The sequence below is a fragment of the Ricinus communis genome, chromosome 4 (genome assembly GCF_019578655.1).
Source record: "Ricinus communis isolate WT05 ecotype wild-type chromosome 4, ASM1957865v1, whole genome shotgun sequence".
NCBI classification, from domain to species: Eukaryota; Viridiplantae; Streptophyta; class Magnoliopsida; order Malpighiales; family Euphorbiaceae; genus Ricinus; species Ricinus communis.
Genome location: NC_063259.1, coordinates 24,128,155 through 24,151,688, shown reverse-complemented (window position 1 = coordinate 24,151,688; position 23,534 = coordinate 24,128,155). Strand labels below are relative to the sequence as shown.

Genomic DNA, 23,534 nt, shown 5'->3' with positions numbered 1-23,534 from the left:
TAAAACCAATTTTTAATAGAAAGAGGCTTAGTTTGGCGTACCATGCTCTTGGAGATTGTTTAAGCCCATAGATGACCTTTTTTAGCTTACATACCAGGGAAGTATCTATTGCTGATTTGTGTCCTAGAGGGAGATTCATATAAACTTCTTCTTCTAGGTTTCCTTGTAAAAAGGCGTTCTTTATATCCATTTGGAATAGGCTCCACCCTTGATTAGTTGCAACTGAGAGAAGAATTCTGACAGTGTTCATCTTGGCGACTGGAGCAAACGTCTCTTGGAAATCAACTCCATAAGTTTGAGTGAAGCCTCTAGCGACGAGTCTAACCTTGTATCTCTCAATGGTCCCATCACTATTATATTTTATTTTGTAGATCCATTTGCATCCAACTGGTTTCTTATTTGCAAGAAGAGGAACAATATCCCAAGTGTCATTTTTTTCTAGCGCTTGAAGTTCATCTTTCATAGCTTTACACCATTTTGGACTAGTGTTGGCTTCGTAGAAGTTGGTTGGCTCAGGATGCGATGAGATCTGGCTCAAGTAGCTACGATATTGACTTGCTATGGTATCATAGAAAATAAAGCTTTGGATAGGATACGATACCGAATGAGATACATAATCTCTTAATTTCGGGGGGGGGGGGGCGAGTTTGACGAGTGGACCTTCTCAAGGCGATTGCTTCCTCCTGAGGTTGAGGTTGGCTTTCAGAGGTTGTATCTCCAATTGTATTGTCTCCCCCTGAAGGAATTGATCTTGAGACAATGGTCGGCTCCCCCTGTGGAAAATCCTGAGTAGGACTGCTAAGAGAAAAATCAGAGTTAGGCGGAAATACTAGCGGGCAAGGCCCATGAGGATTATCATGAGTTTGGGTGGTGTAATAAGGGACTGTCTCGAGAAATGAGACATCACGAGAGATGTAGGTTTTATGAGTATAGGGGTCATAACATTTATATCCCTTTTTAGTGGAGGAATATCCCAAAAATAGGGTCTTGACAGAACTCTTATCGAGTTTGTGTTGGCGGTTTATGTGAACATAACAAATACAACCAAAGACCCGGAGATGACTCAAATCAATTTTCCTACCTTTGAGAATCTCTAGGGGACTTAAATGTTTTAAAATGGCAGTGGGGAGTCTATTAATCAGGTAAGCAGCAGTTAAAAAGGCATCAGACCAAAAAGTCGATGGAACATTATTTTGAAAAAGGAGAGTCCGAACGATATTGAGAAGATGCCTATTTTTTCGTTCAGAAATACCATTTTGTTCAGGAGTATTGATACAAGTGGTTTAATGAACAATCCCTTTTTATTTAAAGAATGTAGAAAAGTTTTGGTTTATGTATTCTGTGCCATTGTCGGATCGAAATTTTTTTAAAGTAGCATTATATTGGTTTTGTATGAAATTATAGAATTCTTGGAAACGAGAAAAGACTTCATTTTTTCCTTTTAGCAAATACACCCAGGTAGTATGAGAATAATCGTCAATGAAAGTGACAAAATATTTAAAATGATTATAGGAAGTTACAGGGGCAGGTCCCCAAACATCATAGTGAATTAAGTCAAAAGCTTTTTCAGATACACTGAAGGATAAGGAAAAAGGTAAACGAGTGTGTTTAGAAAATTTACACACATCGCAATTGTGGGAACTTAAGTTATAATGAAATAATTTATTCAAAACATTGTCGGATGGATGCCCTAACCGCTGATGCATTAGTATGCCTTGGTTAGGGTTTGTTGACAAAAAACATTTCTTGGGAGGTGCATAAAGGTAGCAGAGGCCATTTTCTAGTTTTCCCTCACCAATCGTCTTCCCGGAGATTCGATCCTGAAAAATGACTGAAGTAGGTGAGAAAATAACATTGCAGTTTAAATCACAAGTAATTTTACCTACAGATAATAGATTGGATTTAAATGCAGGCAAATATAAAATATTTTCAATATGTGAGTTAAATAAATTTGAAATGCCATATCCCTGAATTTTGACTTTTCTCCATTTGCAACACTCACATGGTGAGATGGAGAAACCAAATTGAGGTTGGTTAGGTGTTTTGGATCCCAGGTCATGTGATTTGTTGCCTCTGAGTCAATAATCTAAAAATTTTGACAGGGTTTTAAAGAATTTTGTAAGGAATTTAAAGCACTGTGTTCCGAACCTGACCCGTTAGGTTAAGTTAACCTAAATCAGTTGGGTTGGAGAACCAAGGCTTGCAATTGGGCCAACATTTCGGCCATTTGGGCCTGATGTTTCTACTGGGCTAGTAGTGCCTGGTGGGCTGGCTGGGCCTGGAAGGCCTGTTGAGCCTGCTGGGCCTGGAGGGCCTGATGGGCCTGGTGCCTCGGGCCGGAGTAGTCGGGTCGGGTCCAAGGTTGGCCCGAGTTGGGTTGTTGTAACCCTAGGGAGTCGGGTCGGGGCGTCATATAACTATCTGCATATGACGCCCAGCCCCCGAATTCCCTTTTCTCCCTAGGGTTTCCTTCGGGTCTTCTTCTTCTTTCTCTTCGTACCCTTCCCAACCTCGGGTTGGCTTGAGCTTGGGATGTAGGTGCCAGCATCGAGCACTACCGCGACCGCTTCTTGCGTTGGTCGCACCGCCGCTGGGCTCGCCTCCTCGCTCGCTTTCTTGCGGTGATATCGGGGCGACGCGAAGCGAAGGCTTGGTTTTTCGCGAGTTCAGTAGAGGCCGAGGGATTCATAAGATTCCTTCGTGTCTCCTCGCACTGGACTGTTGCAATGACAGTGTCGATGCTCGGTAGTTCCGGGGACAATAGGATTTGGGATCTCAAGCTCTCGTAGCTTGAGTCCAATCCTCCCAGGTAAGTGAATACTAGATCATTGTCGGCTCACTTTTGAATTTCTGCTGTGTCTGTTGAAGGTGGTAAGTAAGTCTGGAGTTCTTCCCATCTTGTCAATATTTCTGTGGCATATTGTGAGCTTGTTTTTGTGCCTTGTGTGATTCTGGCCAATTCCTGTTTGAGATTAAATATGTGAGCAAAATTTTGTTGATGGCCATATAGGCCTTTTACCTTGTCCCATATTGCTTTTGACGATTCCAGCAACATGCAGAGCCTGGAAATTTGGGGCTCCATAGTGCTGGTAAGTAGTGACATGACCAAGTGGTCTGTCGTTTGCCATTCTTCAATTTTTTCTGCTTCTTCTTCTGTCGGGTCTTCTGGTCTAGTAGGTTTGGGTTTGGGTTTAGTCCCAGTGATGAACCCCAATTTCCTTCTGCCACTAAGCCCTATGTAGACAGCTTTTGACCATTCGAAGTAATTTTGATTACCTCTGAGGATTATATTGGTCAATCTGTTATCGGTTTGAGACATGATGAATTTCCAAAAAAGAATTCTGAGAATGTGGTTTTTGTTTGCTTGATTGATATCTCACAGGTTTGAATCCCGCTCTTATACCATGTGGAAAATAGAAATGATGAGTTTATTGATTTTATGATTTTGATATTTTACAATTGAATCTGTTGATATATATATACATGTATATGTCCAACGGTAGCCTATTCTACTCTGTTGCCTTCGCATTACTATCCAACGACTCTTTCTTTTTCTGGGAAAAGTTGGAGCGGTCTTTTCCTGCCACAAGGATGGTTGCTCCCTTTCTCAGGGCCTGTGATGACCTGTCCTGCACAGGCTTTCTGCCTGTGCAGTGTCTGAGGCCATGCTTTCTTTATTTCCTCTTTCAACAGCCATAGTCTTTGTATATACTCAAATGTGATTAAATTCAGGAATGCTCCTTTCTAGAGCATATTCTGAAATGTCCAATTTTTTTCTATGGGAAATTGGGCATTCCCATGTAAAATTAGGTCTCTTTTCCCATCTCGTTTCTTCTAATTCTTGGTTTTTCTTTTCTTCTATTTTCCCAATGTTTCTTTTCTAGTTTTTAGAAAATCCGTACTAAATGTCACAAACGGTGAAGCATTTCATCAAAGAGACTAAATAATAAGAATAATCTGCAACGATCATTAGTAAGAAGATTAACATAATCTCCTTCTTGACAGTAAATAGGACTTCTTGTGTTTCTTATTCATTAATCATGGAAATACATCTTCTCCAGCAGACTAGCTTAACAACTATAAAAACATGTACCGTTCATACAGTTGGCGGATCTGCAACCAGGGGGACATGTCGCTTTGCAATCATTGTCGTTGCGACATCTACCAGCTGAATCATGTTCCATGAAGGTTTCTTCATGAATAATTTGAGGAGAGTCTTCTTGTCTTGGCAAGCAGACGCATCGACCACTTAAACAACCAGCTAAGCCTATTGGACAGGAATGTTGTTTGCAATCAGCCTCAGATTCACACTCTTGATTTACTATTATTGGTGCCGGTTTCCGTGTTGATCTGCAGCTGCATTGGTTGTCAATACATTGAGCATGGCGCCCTTCCCCGCATCTAAAATTTATGCAATCATAGAGGAAGCGGCACCCATTTGCTTGCTCTACTACTAATCTTGATGCATTTGAGATTGACATGCCTGCAAAATAGAACTGTATTTGTAATTCAGTCCTGAAAAACTTATTGTGCATGGAAGATATACTTACAGTATGATGCTATGAATAAAAATAATATTGCCATCTTGAAACAAGCTCCTGCCATCTTCTTTTCTTAATTCAGTTCTTCTGTTGCTTGTTAAAATTTTTATTTTTTCTTTTTTATTGGTTGCGTTTTCTGAACCTCAATTCAGGTGTGAAAATTTATAGGACAAGACAAGAACTAACCTTTAAACTGATCAAGCGAAATGCATTTATATTCTGCCAGATACTGAAACATATTATCTTCAAATTAAGCAACTAAAATCTGTAACAAGGAAAGTAGAAAAGGCATGAAATCCAAGAAATCACCGTTTAGATTACTCAGATATGCTTGACAAATTCTCTCAATTCTTCGTCGTTCTACAGGAGATATACAGCAACCTGAGGCCAAGTTTCAGTAGTGAATTCAATAGATGCTGGGTCTAAAATCACTCGGCAAGAAGATTAAGAAAATATTATAACTTATATATTTAGTTGAAATCCATTTCATTTAAGAAAAACACATGAAACAGAAAATAAATGAAGATAATGAATTTAAATGAGATATTTTAGTGTTATGTAATATATTGACAAACTAATTTTAGTGCTATGGAATTCATTTATCTATTTTGTTAGAATCTAGTTTAGTTATAATTAATTCTACACATATTTGAATATGTAGAATTTTAAATTAATTTTCACTTTATTCAAAGCATATAAACTTTGAATTTACAAATAAATTTTCTAAATCTTATAAATTTTAACTAAATATTAACTTAATTCACAATCTCACTTTTAAAGTAAAATAATACTCATATAAATAATCATTAAATCTAACATGTTTGGTTCAAGATTAATAATGTGAATGAGTCAAAAAAGGATTGAAAGAAGTGAGAATAAAAATATTTATGTTTTTTATATTGTTTGATTCAGTACGAAAATCAAATTATAATTATTGTTAACACTAATAATAATAATATTTAATTATTTTAAAAATAATATATAATTTAGTATTATAATATATAACAAATATTTAAGAAATTGTTTGGATTGAGAAATTTCAAATGAAGAATTTTATAGAATTCATATATTTATCTTAAATCTATCGTTTGGAGACAGAAAAATAATTTAAATCTATAAATTTTAAAAATCTCTCATCTTTAAAATAAAATCTCTCATTCTCTAAAACTTTTCTTCTAAAAAATTTTGAAATCCACTATTTCAAAAAAGATGATGAATTGCTATATATTATTTTATTTCAATGTTAAGAAATGTATATTATCCTAAAAACTCCTTACTTTTAAACAAGGACTCATTATATTTATGTTTAATCTAAAAAATTAAAATTTATTATGACTTTTTTCTAAATTCATAAACTCAAGAATCAATTAATCTAAATGATGCCTAAAACTAATGTAAATATAAATAATAAATTTTAATTTTACTAATTTAACCATTTATTTCTATCCTATTTTATCACCAATCAAACGAAGCCTATACTCTTACTTTCTAATTCATAGTAATTAGATATACATTCATGAATCTAACTTATAATTTATGTTCATATGACTAAAGAATTTACAAACTAATATTAAATATTTACAGTCTTTTTAGAAAATGAAATAATAATAAATATATAACTTTATAAAAATGTTTGATTCAGAGGTTTAATGCAGCTGATAGCTGTTTCTCATTGAACAATTATATTAAAGTGTTTGGTGAAAATTTAAGAAACACCAGCTAATAATTGATTTAGTCTAAATCACCTGTTGATTGTATCAACTCTATTTTAGAGCTTTTTCTTATCAACTGATAGTTTATTTAATTTTTATTTATTTATTTGAATATTATTATCCTTATTAAAACTTATTAATAATACCTTACTTTATATTAATATTATATTATTAAACTTTTATATTTTATAATAAATAATTATTTTTTGAAATTATTTTTAATAGTTAAATAATTATAATATTTATAATTATGATATTTGAAATTAGAAATTTTATTAGTAGAATTTAAATTTAATTTTTTACTTTTAACATGATTTTTATAAATATTTTTAATAATAAATCTAATTGAGCTAAAATTAACAATAATATTTTTAATTATTATAAGTTATTTCTATTAATTTGTATCATTGAATATAATATAATATAATTAATGATACATTATATCATCAATTGTCATTTAACATACTAATAGTAAGTGCTAATAAATTTTAGCAAACGGTTTAATTTATCAGCCATCAGTTATTAGCTGAATTGATTAGCCGAATCAAACAAACCATATTCTTAATAAGATACTTTACATGTCTTCTTTCTTTCTTTCGGAGACTGGTAATTTAATAAGTTATTTTTTTTTCAAACTTTTTTTTTTCCACTTCAATCAATAGAATAACCGTATGACACACCAAAATCACATTAAAGAAAATTCTTTTAACTGACTGATTTTTAGTAAAATTACATAAAACTTGGGAAAGGTTGAATCGAGAGAACAACTAAATTTTTTTTCTTCTTTTTTTCCATAAAATGTTACTATAAAACCAAAATCTTTCATTAAATTACTCAGTTTAAAATTACTTTTAGAATAGTAACTTTTAAAGTAGGATATAATCCTTTTTATTTTTATTTTTTTTGTTGAAGATAACTCATTGCTCATATTTGATGTTTTGAAGTCATTATTTTTCTAAAATAGATATCCTAACAGAAGACATTTTTTTAACTTAGAGCAGCGGACAAAGGCATGTTTCAAATTCTTTTATGATAAAAATTAAAATAGAATATATGAAATTAAATAAAAAAGATTTTTACTTATAAAGGTGAACTTTTCAGTAATACTGTTAAGCAGTAGATAAAGAGTCTTGAACTCAACATATCTTATTCTTTCGAGTAACAAAATTTAAACAAAATTGGGCATATAATCGTGAAGTCTCTGTGTTTATTCTTAATACAAAGTTGCCCAAAGTTTTTGTATATACAATGTAATAAAATACAGCATGCTCCTTTTTAGGTCATATTTTGCAAAGCTGAGTATTTTGCTGTGGGCGTTCCCATATAAAACTACCAAGTCTCCCAATTTTATTTTCATCTTTTAAAGCTAAGATATGTCGCACATGTTAGAGTCTTAATAATAATAAGAAGAAAAAAGTTGCAGGAGCACTTGGTTCCGATGGGGATCATATAGAAATATTGCTGTTTTCTTTTTTCTTTCTATGGATCATATTGCTGTAAAGGAAGTTTAGCTATTATTAATTACTCGAGCAATTAAATACATCTCTTTTCATCAAGCTGGCCTAACAACTACAGAAGCATGTGCCGTTCATACAGTTGGTGGATTTGCAATTAGGGGGACAAATTGCTTTGCAATCCTTGTCGTTCTGACATTTACTAGCATCTTGTCGCACGGAGGTCTCTTTATGCATAATTTGAGCAGAGTCTTCTTGTCTTTCTCGATCTGCTATTCGGCAGGCGCAGTGGTTTTGGATACAATAAACTTGGCCATAGCAGTAGTGAACTTTCCGGCAATCAGCTTCAGAGGCACACGGGATACCTTCATGTATTACTATTGATGCCTTTGAGAGAGACATGCCTGCAAAAATTTTATCGCATTGATAAAGTCATTCATATCGAATTATAAATATATATATACAGATGAACATTTAGTGTTCATTTTGCATGCACGAGATTGACACTTACAGTATGATGCCATGAGAAAAAGTAGTAATGCCATCTTGAGACAAGCTTTTGCCATCTGGGTATTTTCTTTCTTTCAGTTTCTTGAACTGTTTTTTTATTGGTCGCATCTTATGAACCTTAATCTAACTAGTATTTATAGTCCACACGTTAGACAAGAACTTATTGTCTTTAAACTAATTATGTGAAATTTATTTAATTCAAGATTCAAATATCTGAAAGAATCTTGATCATTTGATTTAAAAAGGTAATGAAGTTTGTTGCCAAGAAAATAAAAAAAGGCAAGAAATCTAATAAATATCATGCATTTAAACCACTGTGATATGCTTGACAAAAGAAAAACTGAAGCACAGATATGTTTCGATTCTTTCTTGATTGTGTTTCCTTCAGTGAGAGATATGCAAATTTATAACATTGAAGATTGTTTCTATTCTCACCACCAATTAAAACTTGAATACCCGACAGTAACTTCAATCCAATTTGTATTCAACCTTTTTCTCTTTATCATCTATTAGTTTTACAAATAGAGATGTTCAGAAAAGCGAAGTGATCAATATACATTTGTTTGTAGTTCTTGTAAATATCTTTGCATGGACAATTATATGTATGATTAGGTTTGTGAACAACGTTAAATCCTTCAGTTCACAACAGGTTCAATACATATTGGTCTTATAATTGCAGAAACGAAAAAAAAGAGACTGAAATATTGAAATAGGTAGGTTCTTAATAGTTTATAGAGGAAATTTTACCATTTATTCGTTCTTTTAAAATAATTATCAAAATATCTCTTTTTTTTATTATTTTTTTAAAATTATCCCTAGTGCTTTCAGAAGCGTGTTTTCAAAATTAGTCTCAAATACTTTACAGATACCTGACTTATACTATATTTTAATAAATATAAATAGTTTATCTTGATTTATATCAATTTTTGTCCACCGGATGTGATATATAATGTTTCTATAAAATTGTATTTAATATTTGAGATTATTATTTTGATAAATACTTACTTCCATCTTACCAAAAACGTCTAACAATAAATAATCCATTTGTACAAATCATGTAAGATATTTAACATTTTTTCTATTTTTAAAAATAAAATCATAAATGCAATATGACGAACACCTTAAATGCTATAAGTTACATTACTATGTTTTCTGTCTAATTTTGATAGATTTCTTTTTTTAGTCATTAAAATTATAGGTCACTTCTTTTTTAATTATTAGTTTAAAATATTGTTTATTACTTAATATAAATACCAACACTTATAATTAATTACTGAAGAAAAAACAATGCGATTTACCCTTTAGAGGAACAAGATCTAAACAAAATTGAGCATATAATTATAAGGTTTCCCCTGTTTCTAGTTTTCTTTTCTCTCAATACAAAGTCGGCCAAAGTCTATGTACATACTCAGATATTTCTAGGCCATATTTTGCAAGGCTGAGTTTTTTGCTGTGGGCATTCCCATATAAAATTAGGAGCTCTCTCTCTCTTTAAAAATAAAAAATAAAAAATCCTCTTACCCAACTTAATGTATATATTTCTTCATTTATTTAGAATTCACGATAATAAAAATGTATTAATTATTTAATACTAAAATATAAATTATTCGTATAATTTTTCTTTTTTTTAATGTGGTATAGATAAATATTTTTCTTTTTAAAAGTTTTTAAAGCTAAGATATATCACACATGGTTATCAAAGAGTCTAAATGATGAGAAAAAATAAATTGCTGGAGCCCTTGTTTCCGATGGGATCGCATAAAAATATCGCTGTTTTCTTTTCTATCGATCATTAGTATTATTTAATCTTCCATCTTGCAGTAAAGGACGTTTAGCTATTATTAATTATTCGTGCAATTAAATACATCTTCTTTCATCAAGCTGGCCTAACAACTACAGAAGCATGTGCCGTTCATACAGTTGGTGGATTTGCAATTAGGGGGACAAATTGCTTTGCAATCCTTGTCGTTCTGACATTTACTAGCATCTTGTCGCACGGAGGTCTCTTTATGCATAATTCGAGCAGAGTCTTCTTGTCTTTCTCGATCTGCTATTCGGCAGGCGCAGTGGTTTTGGATACAATAAACTTGGCCATAGCAGTAGTGAACTTTCCGGCAATCAGCTTCAGAGGCACACGGGATACCTTCATGTATTACTATTGATGCCTTTGAGAGAGACATGCCTGCAAAAATTTTATCGCATTGATAAAGTCATTCATATCGAATTATAAATATATATATAAAGATGAACATTTAGTGTTCATTTTGCATGCACGAGATTGACACTTACAGTATGATGCCATGAGAAAAAGTAGTAATGCCATCTTGAAACAAGCTTTTGCCATCTGGGTATTTTCTTTCTTTCAGTTTCTTGTCTAGTTGTTGCTTGAACTGTCTTTCGATTGATCACATCTTATGAACCTCAATCTAACGAGTATTTATAGGCCACACGTTAGATAAGAACTTATTGTCGTTAAACTAATTAAGTGAAAGTTGTTTAATTCAAGATTCAAGTATCTGAAAGAATCTTGATCATATGATTTAAAAAAGGTAAGGAAATTTGTTGCCAAGAAAATAAAAAAGGCAAGAAATCCAATAAATATCATGCATTTAAAGCACTGTGATATGCTTGACAAAAGAAAAACTGAAGTACAGATATGTTCTTATTCTTTCTTGATTGTGTTTCCTTCTTGAGAGATGAGAAGAAAGTATGAAATCCTAGAAGATATGCGAATCTATAATATTGAAGATTGTTTCTGTTCTCACAACCAATTAAAACTTGAATACCTGACAGTAATTTCAATCCAATTCGTATTCAGACTTTTTCTATTTATCATATGTTGAAACTGATTATATTGATGTATGATGATTATCTTACATAAGAATTCTAAGATTATTTGAGTATATGTGTTATGTTATATACATGTATACTTGCAACGGTTCTTTTGCTATCTGTGATCCTATTCTAACGTTCTTTTCTAGCTTGAGAAAGGTGGAAGTGACCTTTCTTCCTTAGTGAAGAAAGGTTGCTCCTTTTTCCTATTTTTGGTGCCTGTGATGATCTGGTCTGAGGCCATGACCGACAATCTTTATTTGTTGGTTCTTTCTAGAGGTCTTGGACTGTTGGTCTTTGTTGGTTGTGATTTGAGCTTGTTCCTCAACACTCCCCCTCAAGGTGGGTTCAAATAAGTTAATGGAACCCATCTTGGTGAGAAGGCTATGATGACGTGATTTGTCTAGAGCCTTAGTAAAGATATTTGCCAATTGTTCATTGCTTTTGATGAATGGAGTTTCAATTTCCCCCGACTGAACCTTTTCTCTTATGAAGTGACAGTCAACTTCGATGTGTTTGGTTTGTTCGTGGAAGACAGGATTGGAGGCAATGTGCCTGGCTGCTTGATTATCGCAGTACATTTTCATTGGGCCTTTGCATCCTATCTTCATGTCGGTAAGCACTTGTTTGATCCAAATGAGCTCGCTGGCTGTTGATGCCATGGCTCGATATTCTGCTTCTGCACTTGATCTAGCAGTCACTGTTTGTTTTTTGCTTTTCCAAGCTACTAAGTTCCCTCCCATGAATATGCAAAATCCAGAAGTCGACTTTCTGTTACAGCTTCCAGCCCAGTTTGCATCAGAAAAACTAGTTATAGTGTTAGCATTGTTATTATTTTTCATCCATATACCTTGACCTGGAGTGCCTTTAAGGTATCTCAGAATTCTATCGATAGCATCCAGATGACTGGTACGAGGAGCATGCATAAACTGGCTTACCATGCTCACAACATAGGCAATATAAGGTCTAGTGACAGTAAGATATATCAATTTTCCTACTAGGCGCTGATAATTTCCTATGTTGTCAAGAGGTTCCCCTTCTTCTAAGTTTAGTTTGATTTTAGTCTCCATTGGGGTATTCATTGGTTTTATTCCTATTTTTCCTGTTTCCTTTAGTAGGTCGAGAACGTATTTTCTTTGGGATAAAAATAAGCCCTTATGTGATTTGGCTATTTCTATCCCTAGAAAGTATGATAGTTGACCTAAATCTTTGATATCAAATTCTCCTTTTAGTTTTGATTTTACTTCTTCAATTTTCTCATTATTATTACCAGTTATGATAATGTCATCGACATAAACTAGGATAATAATAGTGGATGTGTGAGTGTGTTTTACAAACATAGATGAGTCTGAAATACATTTATGAAAATTAATTTTTAACAAAAAATGGCTTAGCTTGGCATACCATGCTCTTGGAGACTGCTTTAATCCATAGATAGCCTTTTTCAACTTACATACCAAGGAATGGTTTAAGGAAGACTTGTGTCCTGGAGGGAGAGTCATGTAGACTTCTTCATCTAGAGATCCCTGAAGGAAAGCGTTCTTTACGTCCATTTGGAACAAACTCCAACCTGAATTAGTTGCAATTGATAATAATATGCGAACAGTATTCATTTTGGCTACAGGGGCAAAAGTCTCCTGGAAATCAACTCCATAGGTTTGAGTGAATCCTTTTGCAACTAATCTAGCCTTATATCTTTCAATAGTACCATCACATTGGTACTTAATCTTATATACCCATTTACATCCTACGAGTTTTTTATTTGGGGCAAAGTGATAATATCCCATGTATCATTCTTTTCTAAAGCACGAAGTTCTTCCTTCATAGCTTTACACCAATTTGGATCAGTGTTAGCTTCATAGAAGGAGGTAGGTTCAGTGTGTGATGTAAGATTCCCTAAATATATTTTATATTATTCAGATACTGAAGAGTAATTAAAGAAGTGTTGAATTGGATACAAAACCTTGTGAGACACGTAGTCTCTTAGCTTGGCAGGAGGTCTGATTAACCGAGATGATCTACGTAGGGCAATTTCTTCTTCTTGTGACTCATTCTTTCCCCCTAAAGAAGGTGCCTCGGTAGTGAGATTGTCTCCCCCTGAAGGAGGTGTCTTAGATATGTGCTCCCTGTTAGATGTAGGTTCCTGGGTGAAGCTGTCAAAAAGGAGAGAGTTATTTGAAAATAATAAGGGAGGGGGTTCATGATCGGGAATGGTAATAGTGGTGAAGTATGAGGAACCCTCATCAAATGACACATCCCGAAAGATATAGACCTTATGATTAGGGGGGTCATAACATTTATACCCCTTTTTGGCAAAGGAGTATCCTAGGAATATAGTCTTGACAGAACTGCTGTCGAATTTATGGTGACGCCTAATGTGGACAAAGGCTGTACAGCCAAAAGTGCGAATATGTCCTAAGTCAATTTTTCGGCCTTTGAGAGTTTCTAGGGAACTGAGATTGTTGAGTTTGGATTGGTAAGGGATGACAGGATCAAGCCTACTCTGATACCATGTTGAAACTGATTATATTGATCTATGATGATTATCTTACATAAGAATTCTAAGATTATTTGAGTATATGTGTTATGTTATATACATGTATACTTGCAACGGTTCTTTTACTATCTGTGATCCTATTCTAACGTTCCTTTCTAGCTTGGGAAAGGTGGAAGTGACCTTTCTTCCTTAGGGAAGAAATGTTGCTCCTTTTCCCTGTTTTTGGTGCTTGTGATGATCTGGTCTGAGGCCATGACCAATAGTCTTTATCTGTTGGTTCTTCCTGGAGGTCTTGGACTGTTGGTCTTTGTTGGTTGTGATTTGAGCTTGTTCCTCAACATCATCTATTGGTTTTACAAGTAGAGATGTTTAGGAAAGCCAAGTGGTCAATATATATTTGTATGTAGTTCTTGTAAATATCTTTGCACGGATAATTATATGTATGATTAGGTTTGTAAACAATGCTAAATCCTTCCGTTCACAACAGATTCAATACAAAATTGGTCTTATTTATATAAACCCACCTTGAGTTGTATCAACTTTTGCCTATCCGATATGGTATATAATGCATTTATAAAACTATTCTTAATATTTTGAAATTGTCCTTTAGACAGATAGATATAGTTAGTTTGTGCCGCACTTGATAGAGAGGGAGGAGTCTCTGTCTTCGATATCAGCCCTATTTACCTTATTTATCTTGGAATGAAGAAGGTTCCTTATCTATCTTGGAATGAAGAAGGTTCCTTACCCTATTTGATGAATACGAAGATTAGTCCCCTTCCTTAGTGCTTAAGACCTATTCCATTTTACCTAAAAAGTCTAACAATAAATAATCCATTGGTACAAATGGCCTAAGATGTCTAACATTTTTTTTTATTTTTAAAATCAAAATTATAAATGCAATATCATGAACATCTTAAATGCTATAAATTAAATTACTACATTTTTTATCCAATTTTAATAGGTCATTTTTCTTTTTAATTGTTAGTTTAAAATATTTTTCATTAATTAACATAAATATTAACATTTATAATTAATTTTTTACTTTTTTACTTTATTACTTTAGAATTGCTAATTATTATACAATTTTTTTGAGTTTTAATGCAATTTTTGTATATTTGAATCTCATTCGCAACTCCACAAATATTTGGATTATTAAACAATATATTAAGAAGTTTGCTAAAATTATTTTAGTAAAAGAATAACTAAAAATAATAAAATTTATTGATAAAATCGGATTTCTTATCTTTTTTTACTTAAATGTGAAACTTTCACTAATATCAATAGACAGTTAATGAAGAAATTTTAACTCAAACTCTTTTGTTTTTAATTCTCATAGAATTAGTGAAGAAAACACAAAGTGATTTACCATATATCTTACTCTTTGGAGGAACAAGATCCAAACTCTTTGATTGCTCTGGTTTTATCTCTTGTGGGTGCAGTTATCTGGGTTATTGGGTATGTTTAGTTTTCTTTTTTCTAACTCTGTTTCTTTCTTGTTAGTCTACTCATTGTGCTCTTGATCTTTTACTTAACAAAACCCTTCAATTCTTGGGTAGATGATCAAGATTCTCTTTTAACTAGTATATCGTTTTCTGTTTTGTGATATTGGGTATTGGTAATGGCAGGACCGTGTTGAGTTGCTTGTGCCCTTGCTGTGTGTGTTGTGCTGGTCTGGCGAATTTGGCAATGGGCATCATAAAGCTTCCATTTAAAGTGCTCAAATGGTTCACTGAACAGATTCATTGTTAGACTTGAATCATTATCTATGGTTTCTGTTTCAGTTTCTCTGAGATTATGTAGTTATCTAAAATTCTTTTGTTTGCTGATCAATATATATATCTTCCCTTTCTCTGTTAGAGGGTTTACAAGATAGTATTATTATTATTATTATTTCTTTTTTCTTTTGTTTAGGTTATGATCAGATTGATCAACTATGAAATTTTTCTCCCTTGTTCATATTATTTACTGGTTTTGTTGTTGCTCTATTATATTGCCTTTTAAAGATTATAGCATTGGATATTGATGCCTGTTTTTGTTGGATTTGTTTGTTTACTCAAGATTCTGAACATAAATATAGATGTATAGCTTATTATTGCATGATTAAATGTACCTCATTTAGTTGAAAGAAAAAGAAAATAAATGTGCCACAGTAGCTTTTCTTGATGAATTTGAAATTGGTAGTAACATCTATTTGGTAATTATTCTGAAAGTAGAGAAACACCAAAGGAAAACAGAGAGTTTGGATTGAATTTTATCGTATTGTATTCACTCAATAATGATAATAAAGAATGTAATTTGTTAATGACACATTTAACTCGGTATATGTATTAGTAAACTTATATACAATTTAGTATTAACTTTTATTTTATTTCTTAGAATATTAAATAGGATTCTTTATTATTTTTATAATACGTAGTGTATATAATTTTCTTTTATTTTTTTTATTAAATAAAATTACAATAAAAATAATATCCATTTAATAAATAAGTGGTGAATGACTATAAATTTGTGTTGTACAAAAAAGAACAAATAAGCGAATAAAGACTATATTTTTCTATGAGAAGAAGCAAAAGGAAGGAAAGAATACATGAAAAAAAGAAAGAAAAAGAAGACAAAAGGATATATTGTATTTGTTCTTGATGTATTGAATTGTTACAATAATGTTTGCACTATTTCAGAATAAAGTCTCTCAATTTTTTAGCTTCAGATTGGGATGAAAATTCTTCCAATATCACGCTCCTTTGTAGGTCATATTTTGCAAAGCTGAATTTTTATGCCGTGGCCACTCCCATATAAAACTAGGAGGTTGAGAAAAAGTATTACCGCAGAAGAAAAATTCTGCCATATATATATAGCACAACAAGGACTAAACATAGAAAACTTAAGAAAAATAGCCTAAGAATCTTCTAAAAACAAAGGTACAGATATGTTGCTATATACTGCTGTAATAAACAAGGAAAGTACACACTGTAAAATACAACTCACACCGCAATACCCCCCTCAAGTAGGTGCATGAAGATCTCAAACGCCCAACTTGCACAGGATGTACTCAAATTATTGTTTGCCTAAGGCCTTAGTAAAGATATCAGCAAGTTGCTCAGAGCTGCGAACATAAGCACTCACAATATTTTGACACTGAATTTCATCATGTACAATATGACAGTCAATTTCGATATGCTTAGTGCGCTCATGGAACACGGGATTTGTAGCAATATGCAAGGCTGCTTGACTATCGCAATACAACCTCATAGGTGTAGAATGCACAACACCAAGAGATAAGAGCAATCCTTTCAACCATTTCAATTCATAGACAGTTGTAGTCATAGACCTGTATTCTGCTTCAGCCAATGATCGGGACACTGTGTGTTGTTTCTTGGTCTTCCAAGAGATAGGAGAGTTTCCCAAGAAAATAAAGTAACCGGTGAGGAATCATCAAGTTAAAGGACAGCTTCCCCAATCCGAATCGCAAAATGCAGACAATTGCATATCACAATTATCTTAGAGAAATATACCTTGCCTAGGAGTGTTTTTCAAATATCGAACCACACGCAAAGCTGCATCCCACTGTTATTCCTTTGGACATTGCATGAATTGGGCTAGAACATGAACACTATATGATAACTCAGGTCGGGTAAGCGTCAAGTAGATTAATCTACCTATTAAGCATCAATCTTCTCAGGATCTGCCAATAGTGCACTGTCTGTCATAGCCAAGTGATGATTTTGTTCAATAGGAATACCAGAAGGCTTGGCACCCAACAACCCAGCTTCACTAATAATACCCAATGCGTATTTTCGTTGATAGAGAAAGATACCATCTGCATTTCTGGCCACCTCAACTCCTAGGAAATACTTCAATATGCCTAAGTCCTTCATGTGAAAACACTCACTTAAATATGCCTCGAACTGTTGAATGGCGATTCCATCATTCCCCGCAACAACAAGATCATCCACATACACTAAGATGCTCAATTGTATCTCACCTTGACGCAAGGTAAACAATGAATAATCTGAATAGGACTGAGAAAACCCATACATTTTCAAGGCAGTCATTAACTTAGCGAACCAACATCGAGGAGCTTGACGCAACCCATAAAGAGATTTTTGCAGTCTGCACACTTTTCTTGGTTGGGAAGTCATAAAACCCAGAGGCATTTTCATATACACCTCTTCATCCAAATCACCATGTAAGAAAGCATTATGCACATCCATTTGGTGAAGTTCCCAACCCTTTGCAGCTGCTATTGACAAGAAAGTACGATCTATCACCATCTTGACAACAGGAGCAAAAGTCTCACTATAGTCAATCCCTTCAATCTGATTATTGCCAAGAATCACCAAACATGCTTTGTATCATTCTACTGAGCCATCCGAGTTATACTTGACCTTGTAGACCCATTTACTCCCTATCTCTCTCTTTCCTGGTGGCAGGTCTTCCACCGTCCATGTTCCATTATTTTCAAGAGTGTCAATCTCCTTCTTCATGGCCTCTCTCCATCAATCATCTTTTAGTGCTTGAGCATAAGAACTCGGTTCCTTATTTGCTGTCAAAGCTGCCAGAAAAACACGATGTCGTGGAAAAAATTTATCACAATTCACATAATATGCTATAGAATAAGGTGTACCTGAGGTGGACGTTGGTGTGGATGAACAAGCAGAGGGGCTAATACATTGAATGGTGTGAGTCACATAATCTTTTAGTCAGGTAGAAGGACACTTTGTTCGAAGGCCACGCCCAAGTTCCTGTTGCCCATATCCATCCACCAAGACTGTTGTACCCCCTTTGACTACATTATTCATATCATCATGCACTTGAACCGGATTTTCAGGGGTCACACTTACCGAGCCTTCCTCGTCAAACACGTCATCGTTAACTTGATCCATTATATCTACACAACCCAAGCTTGAAACATCTTGTTTGGAATGTGTCATATCCTTCCGGGCATATGGGAAATCATCTTCAGAAAACACCATATCTCTAGATATAAAAAATTGTCCTGTTTCAAGATCATACAGATTCCACCCTTTCTTACCAAATGGATATCCTATAAACAAGCAACGACAACTCCTACTTGCAAATTTATCTTTCTCTCGATTTAAATTTTTTGCATAACATAAGCACCCAAAAATATGAATATGACTATAATTGGGAGACTTTTGAAAGAATTTCATAAGGTGTCCTGCCCTCTAGAAGTTTGGAAGGAGTTCGATTTATCAAATATGCAGCAATCAATACACACTCACCCCAAAATTTAATAGGAAGGTTTGCTTGAAATCGTAGGGCCCTAGCGACATTCAGAACGTGACGATGTTTCCTCTCAATACGTCCATGCTGTTGTGGTGTTCCTACACAAGAAGTTTGATGCATTATTCCATTCTCATCAAAATAATTATTCAAGCGAGTAAACTCTGTCCCATTGTCACTTCTGACCACTTTCACTTCTTTATTAAATTGTCGCTTAACCATGACAAGAAAATTACACAAGACATTTTCCACTTCAGTTTTATCAATCAACAAATAAATCCATACACCTCTTGAGAAATCATCCACAATAGTTAGAAAATATGAGGCACCACAAGAAGAAACAACTCTATAAGGACCCCATAAATCACAGTGTATCAGTTCAAAAATTTCATTTGCTTTATTATCACTAGATAAAAACACTTTTCTAGTTTGCTTAGCTCTAAAACAAACATCACAAGGTTTACTTTCAACAGAATCAATACTGTTTGAATTAACATTAGGAAGTAATTCTACTGCTTTCTTAGATGGATGACCCATTCTCTTATGCCAAAGTTCAAAAACATCCACACGACTCGCCTTACAAGCCGAAGTCACCGTCTTCAGGTAGTACAGCCCCTTGCATTGTTCACTCGCTCCAATCACCATCCTCGTAGTGCGGTCCTGTATAACACAATTTTTATCAGTGAATTGTACAACACAATTTAAGTCATCATTCAGTTGTGATACTGAGATCAGATTACAATGTAGATTTGGAACATATAGGACATTTTTTAAATGGATATTTTTGCCTAAATAAACTGACCCTTCTTGCAGTGCCATCACTTGCTTGCCATCAGGCAATCCGATTGGACAATCCACTATTTTTTTCATATTTGTCGAAGATTCCAGATTTCCTGTCATGCGTTGTGAACCTCCAGAGTCAATTATCCAGCACATATTTTCCTTACCAGTCATCTTTTCGCTGATAACTGGTTTGTAAGAATTCAGCAGGTTTACAAAAGTTGTCCATTGCTCACTTGTCAAGGATCCATGCATCATTCTCTCTTCTTATGTTACTGCTGCTGTTGGGGAAGATTGCTGAATCACCTGTGCAGTATTGGCCCTATGTGTATTGCCACGTCCTTAACTGGTATTTTGCACCCCACGTCCATGACCTGAGCCGCGTCCAATTGATTTTGGTCGATCGCCCCACCAATCAGGATATCCAATGAGTTGAAAACAACTTTCAGCACAATGTCCTTCACGTTTGCAATGTGAACACACCACTGATTTATCCTTGACTTCATTTTCTGATTTGCGACCTTTTGCACCAGTTTGCACAACAAAACTCATGGGTTCTCCACGTTCTTCCTTTCCTCGTGAGATAGTTTGAATTCGTTCCTCTTGACACACCAAAGAGTATGCCTTGTTCATGTTAGGCAGCAGTTCAGCATTCAAAATATTTGAGCGAACTGTTGCAAAAATTGAGTCATCCAGACCCATCAAAAATTGATGTAGTTTCTCTTCTTTCCGCTTCTTGTCAAGTGCAGTTGTGATGTTGTATCTGCAACCTCCACATCGACACGTTGGAACTTGATCATAATTTGCAAGTTCTTCCCACAACTGCTTCAATTTTCCATAATAGCTCATAATCGAAAGCCCCTGTTGTTTGCAGTTGGTGAGTTCCGCCTTGATCTGTTGAACACGAGGTCCATTGGCAATCGAAAATCTTTCCTGAATATCTTGCCACAAATCCTTTGGTATCTCCATATGTGTTATGGTAGATAGCAAAGTTGGCTCAATTGTGTTAAGTATCCAAGATACCAACATTTAGTTCATAGTCCACTAATCCTCCAAATCAGATGAATCATCATCAGGTTGCTTCATCTTTCCATCTATGAATCCAAATTTCTTCTTGGCTTTCAGCGAAGTTCGTATCGCCCGAGCCCATTCATCATAATTGTCACCTTTTAATTGCACCTGAGTAATCAGGTTCCCAGGATTATCATTCGAATTCAAGATATAAGGAGACATTGGTTTCTTTCCGTCGCCGGCCATGGCTGACTCTATTCAGTTTTCTCTAAAGCTCAGATACCATGAGAAAAAGTATTACCACAGAAGAAATTTTCTGCCGCCCTGCCTTCATTAGCACACCAAGGACTAAACATAGAAAACCTAGGAAAAATAGCCTAAGAATCTTCTAAAAACAAAGGTACAGATATTTTGCTATATACTGCTGTAATAAACAAGGAAAGTAAACACTGTAAAATACAACTCAAACCGCAATAGAGGTCTTCTTTTTTTCCTTTTTTAAGTTCTTCTTAGAAGGTCTTTTCTTTTTTAAAGAATTTTTTATTTTTTAAATCGTTTAAAGCTAAATATGTCACACTTGGTGTAGAACTTATAGAAGACTCTAAATGATAAGGGAAAAGAAAAATTGCAGTAGCCCTTGGTTCCGGTGGGATCATCTATGGATCATATTGCTGTAAAGGAAGTTTAGCTATTATTAATTACTCGAGCAATTAAATACATCTTTTTTCATCAAGCTGGCCTAACAACTACAGAAGCATGTGCCGTTCATACAGTTGGTGGATTTGCAATTAGGGGGACAAATTGCTTTGCAATCCTTATCGTTGTGACATTTAGCAGCATCTTGTTGCACGGAGGTCTCTTTATGCATAATTCTAGCAGAGTCTTCTTGTCTTTCTCGATCTGCTATTCGGCAGGCGCAGTGGTTTTGGATACAATAAACTTGGCCATAACAGTAGTGAACTTTCCGGCAATCAGCTTCAGAGGCACACGGGATACCTTCATGTATTACTATTGATGCCTTTGACAGAGACATGCCTGCAAAGATTAATGGCATTGGAAAACTCATTCATATAGAATTATAAATATATATGTATACAGATTAACACTTAGTATTCTTTTTGCATGCACGAGATTGACACTTACAGTATGATGCCACGAGAAAAAGTAGTAATGCCACCTTGAGACAAGCTTTTGCCATCTGGGTATTTTCTTTCTTTCAGTTTCTTGTCTAATTGTTGCTTGAACTGTCTTTCGATTGGTCACATCTTATGAGCCTCAATCTAACTAGTTTTTATAGGCCACATGTTAGACAAGAACTTATTGTCTTTAAACTAATTAAGTGAAATTTATTTAATTCAAGATTCAAATATCTGAAAGAATCTTGATCGTTTGATTTAAAAAGGTAACGAAATTTGTTGCCAAGAAAATAAAAAAAGGCAAGAAATCTAATAAATATCATGCATTTAAACCACTGTGATATGCTTGACAAAAGAAAAACTGAAGCACAGATATGTCCTGATTCTTTCTTGATTGTGTTTCGTTTATGAGAGATGGAGAAGGAAATGCAAAATCCTTGAAGATAATTTGTTGGAACTGGATTTCCATTCACGTACGACAGAATCTATAGTATGAAAGAGTGTTTCTATTATCACCAACCATTAAAACTTGAATATCCCACATTAACTTCAATTCAATTCTTTGTGATGAGCCTTTTTCTATTTATCATCTATTGGTTTTACAAGTAGAGATGTTTAGAAATGCCAAGTGGTCAGTATATATATTTGTTTTTAGTTCTTGTAAATATCTTTGCATGGATAATTACATGTATGTTTAGTTTTGTGAACAATTAATTTAACACATTTCTTATTCATTTTTTTAATAATTATTTATTATGTAACTAATCAAAATAGGCTAAAAATTTTCAATTTTTCTCTTTTTAACTCTCAATATAATAAAATTAAAAAATTATTTTCATACGACCTTCCAATGAATAGCATCGAGCGTAATCGAATTTTATCCAAGGTTATTATCAATAAACCTTTAATTATCTTTTATTTCATTTTATTTTATTTGATTTTATAATAGGAATCGTTCTTATTAAAAATAGCTTAATCTTTTTATTAATTAGAAATTTTTTTCTTAAAGCACCAAACATTAAGCTGCAGAATTTTTTTTTTCCCACAAAATAATTGGAGCCTTGCGTATGCTTAGCTGCAGTCTTAAAGATAAAAGAAATTGGATGTAATCCAAATTAAATTAATATATAAAAATTTTTAACATCTAAATTTTTTTTGATATGTGTGTTTAATTTTTAACATATAAAATTTTTACTTTGATATATTTGACACATAAGATTTAAATTTATATGTAATTTTATAATTTTTTCTATTAATTTATTAATTAATATGTCATATTCTTAATTAAATACTGACTCTAATTCTAAAAAATAACATATTAATTATATTTTAATATTATATTAATTAATAAATAATTATCTAGTCATATAACAATACTAACTTTATCTTAAAAATAGCATATTAATTATATATTAATATTATATTAACTAATAAATTAGTTTTTAATTAGATATAAATTCAAATACTATAAAATAACATCTTAAATTATATTTTTAATACTATATCTAATAATAAATTAATTTTATTAATTATATAATAAATTCTTAATTTTAAAAATAATAATATTAATTATATTGATAGTATTAATTCATATAATTCTAAATTTAATTAATAAATATTTTTAAAATAATTTTTATATTATTATACTAATGAAATCTTAACATTTAAGAAAATTAAGAAGGACATTTAAAAATAGTTAGAGTGCTATTATTTTTAAGATATTATTAATTAATATTAGAAATTTTATTAAATTGTATTTATCGATTTTATTTTATAATCGAAATAATAATAATAGTCATGCAACCGCACGAGTA

At 33.3% G+C, this 23,534-nt stretch overlaps 4 protein-coding genes across 6 annotated transcripts; all 4 read right to left on the bottom strand.

Moving 5' to 3' along the window:
* Positions 1-3,947: 3,947 nt before the first annotated feature.
* Positions 3,948-4,864, bottom strand: LOC112534051 (putative defensin-like protein 298). 2 transcript variants are annotated; one of them, XM_025156592.2, is made up of 2 exons: positions 4,728-4,864; positions 3,948-4,483 (listed from the first exon to the last, which is right to left on the bottom strand). In XM_025156592.2, the coding sequence occupies exons 1-2, from the start codon at positions 4,777-4,779 to the stop codon at positions 4,071-4,073; spliced, it is 465 nt and encodes a 154-aa protein (XP_025012360.2). In that variant the 5' UTR covers positions 4,780-4,864; the 3' UTR covers positions 3,948-4,070. The 2 variants fall into 2 exon arrangements, with proteins under 2 accessions (XP_025012360.2, XP_048229233.1); XM_048373276.1 differs by lacking the exon at positions 4,728-4,864 and adding an exon at positions 4,551-4,721.
* A 2,880-nt stretch (positions 4,865-7,744) lies between these two features.
* Positions 7,745-8,329, bottom strand: LOC107260916 (putative defensin-like protein 263). Its single transcript, XM_015716507.3, has 2 exons — positions 8,219-8,329; positions 7,745-8,111 (listed from the first exon to the last, which is right to left on the bottom strand). Exons 1-2 carry the CDS (start codon positions 8,271-8,273, stop codon positions 7,816-7,818), a joined length of 351 nt encoding a protein of 116 aa, XP_015571993.2. The 5' UTR covers positions 8,274-8,329; the 3' UTR covers positions 7,745-7,815.
* Positions 8,330-9,981: 1,652 nt separating this feature from the next.
* LOC125369926 (defensin-like protein 295) lies at positions 9,982-10,620 on the bottom strand. The gene is made up of 2 exons (XM_048373340.1): positions 10,507-10,620; positions 9,982-10,399 (listed from the first exon to the last, which is right to left on the bottom strand). The coding sequence occupies exons 1-2, from the start codon at positions 10,559-10,561 to the stop codon at positions 10,104-10,106; spliced, it is 351 nt and encodes a 116-aa protein (XP_048229297.1). The 5' UTR covers positions 10,562-10,620; the 3' UTR covers positions 9,982-10,103.
* Positions 10,621-17,817: 7,197 nt separating this feature from the next.
* On the bottom strand, positions 17,818-21,860 carry LOC8264641 (retrovirus-related Pol polyprotein from transposon TNT 1-94). 2 transcript variants are annotated; one of them, XM_002514519.4, is made up of 4 exons: positions 21,728-21,860; positions 19,596-21,619; positions 18,793-19,453; positions 17,818-18,545 (listed from the first exon to the last, which is right to left on the bottom strand). In XM_002514519.4, exons 3-4 carry the CDS (start codon positions 19,436-19,438, stop codon positions 18,250-18,252), a joined length of 942 nt encoding a protein of 313 aa, XP_002514565.2. In that variant the 5' UTR covers positions 19,439-19,453; positions 19,596-21,619; positions 21,728-21,860; the 3' UTR covers positions 17,818-18,249. The 2 variants fall into 2 exon arrangements, with proteins under 2 accessions (XP_002514565.2, XP_048228520.1); XM_048372563.1 differs by having other exon boundaries at positions 17,818-18,506.
* Positions 21,861-23,534: the final 1,674 nt, after the last annotated feature.

Coding starts and splice junctions, on each gene's coding strand:
- LOC112534051 (XM_048373276.1), bottom strand. CDS start 4,605: ATGGCAGGAGCTTGTTTCAAGATGGCAATATTATTTTTATTCATAGCA. Junction 4,484..4,550: donor TTTATTCATAGCATCATACT/GTAAGTATATCT, acceptor TCTATTTTGCAG/GCATGTCAATCTCAAATGCA.
- LOC8264641 (XM_002514519.4), bottom strand. CDS start 19,438: ATGGTGATTGGAGCGAGTGAACAATGCAAGGGGCTGTACTACCTGAAG. Junction 18,546..18,792: donor CCTTCCTATTAAATTTTGGG/GTGAGTGTGTAT, acceptor ATCTTGAAACAG/GACAATTTTTTATATCTAGA.
- LOC125369926 (XM_048373340.1), bottom strand. CDS start 10,561: ATGGCAAAAGCTTGTTTCAAGATGGCATTACTACTTTTTCTCATGGCA. Junction 10,400..10,506: donor TTTTCTCATGGCATCATACT/GTAAGTGTCAAT, acceptor AAATTTTTGCAG/GCATGTCTCTCTCAAAGGCA.
- LOC107260916 (XM_015716507.3), bottom strand. CDS start 8,273: ATGGCAAAAGCTTGTCTCAAGATGGCATTACTACTTTTTCTCATGGCA. Junction 8,112..8,218: donor TTTTCTCATGGCATCATACT/GTAAGTGTCAAT, acceptor AAATTTTTGCAG/GCATGTCTCTCTCAAAGGCA.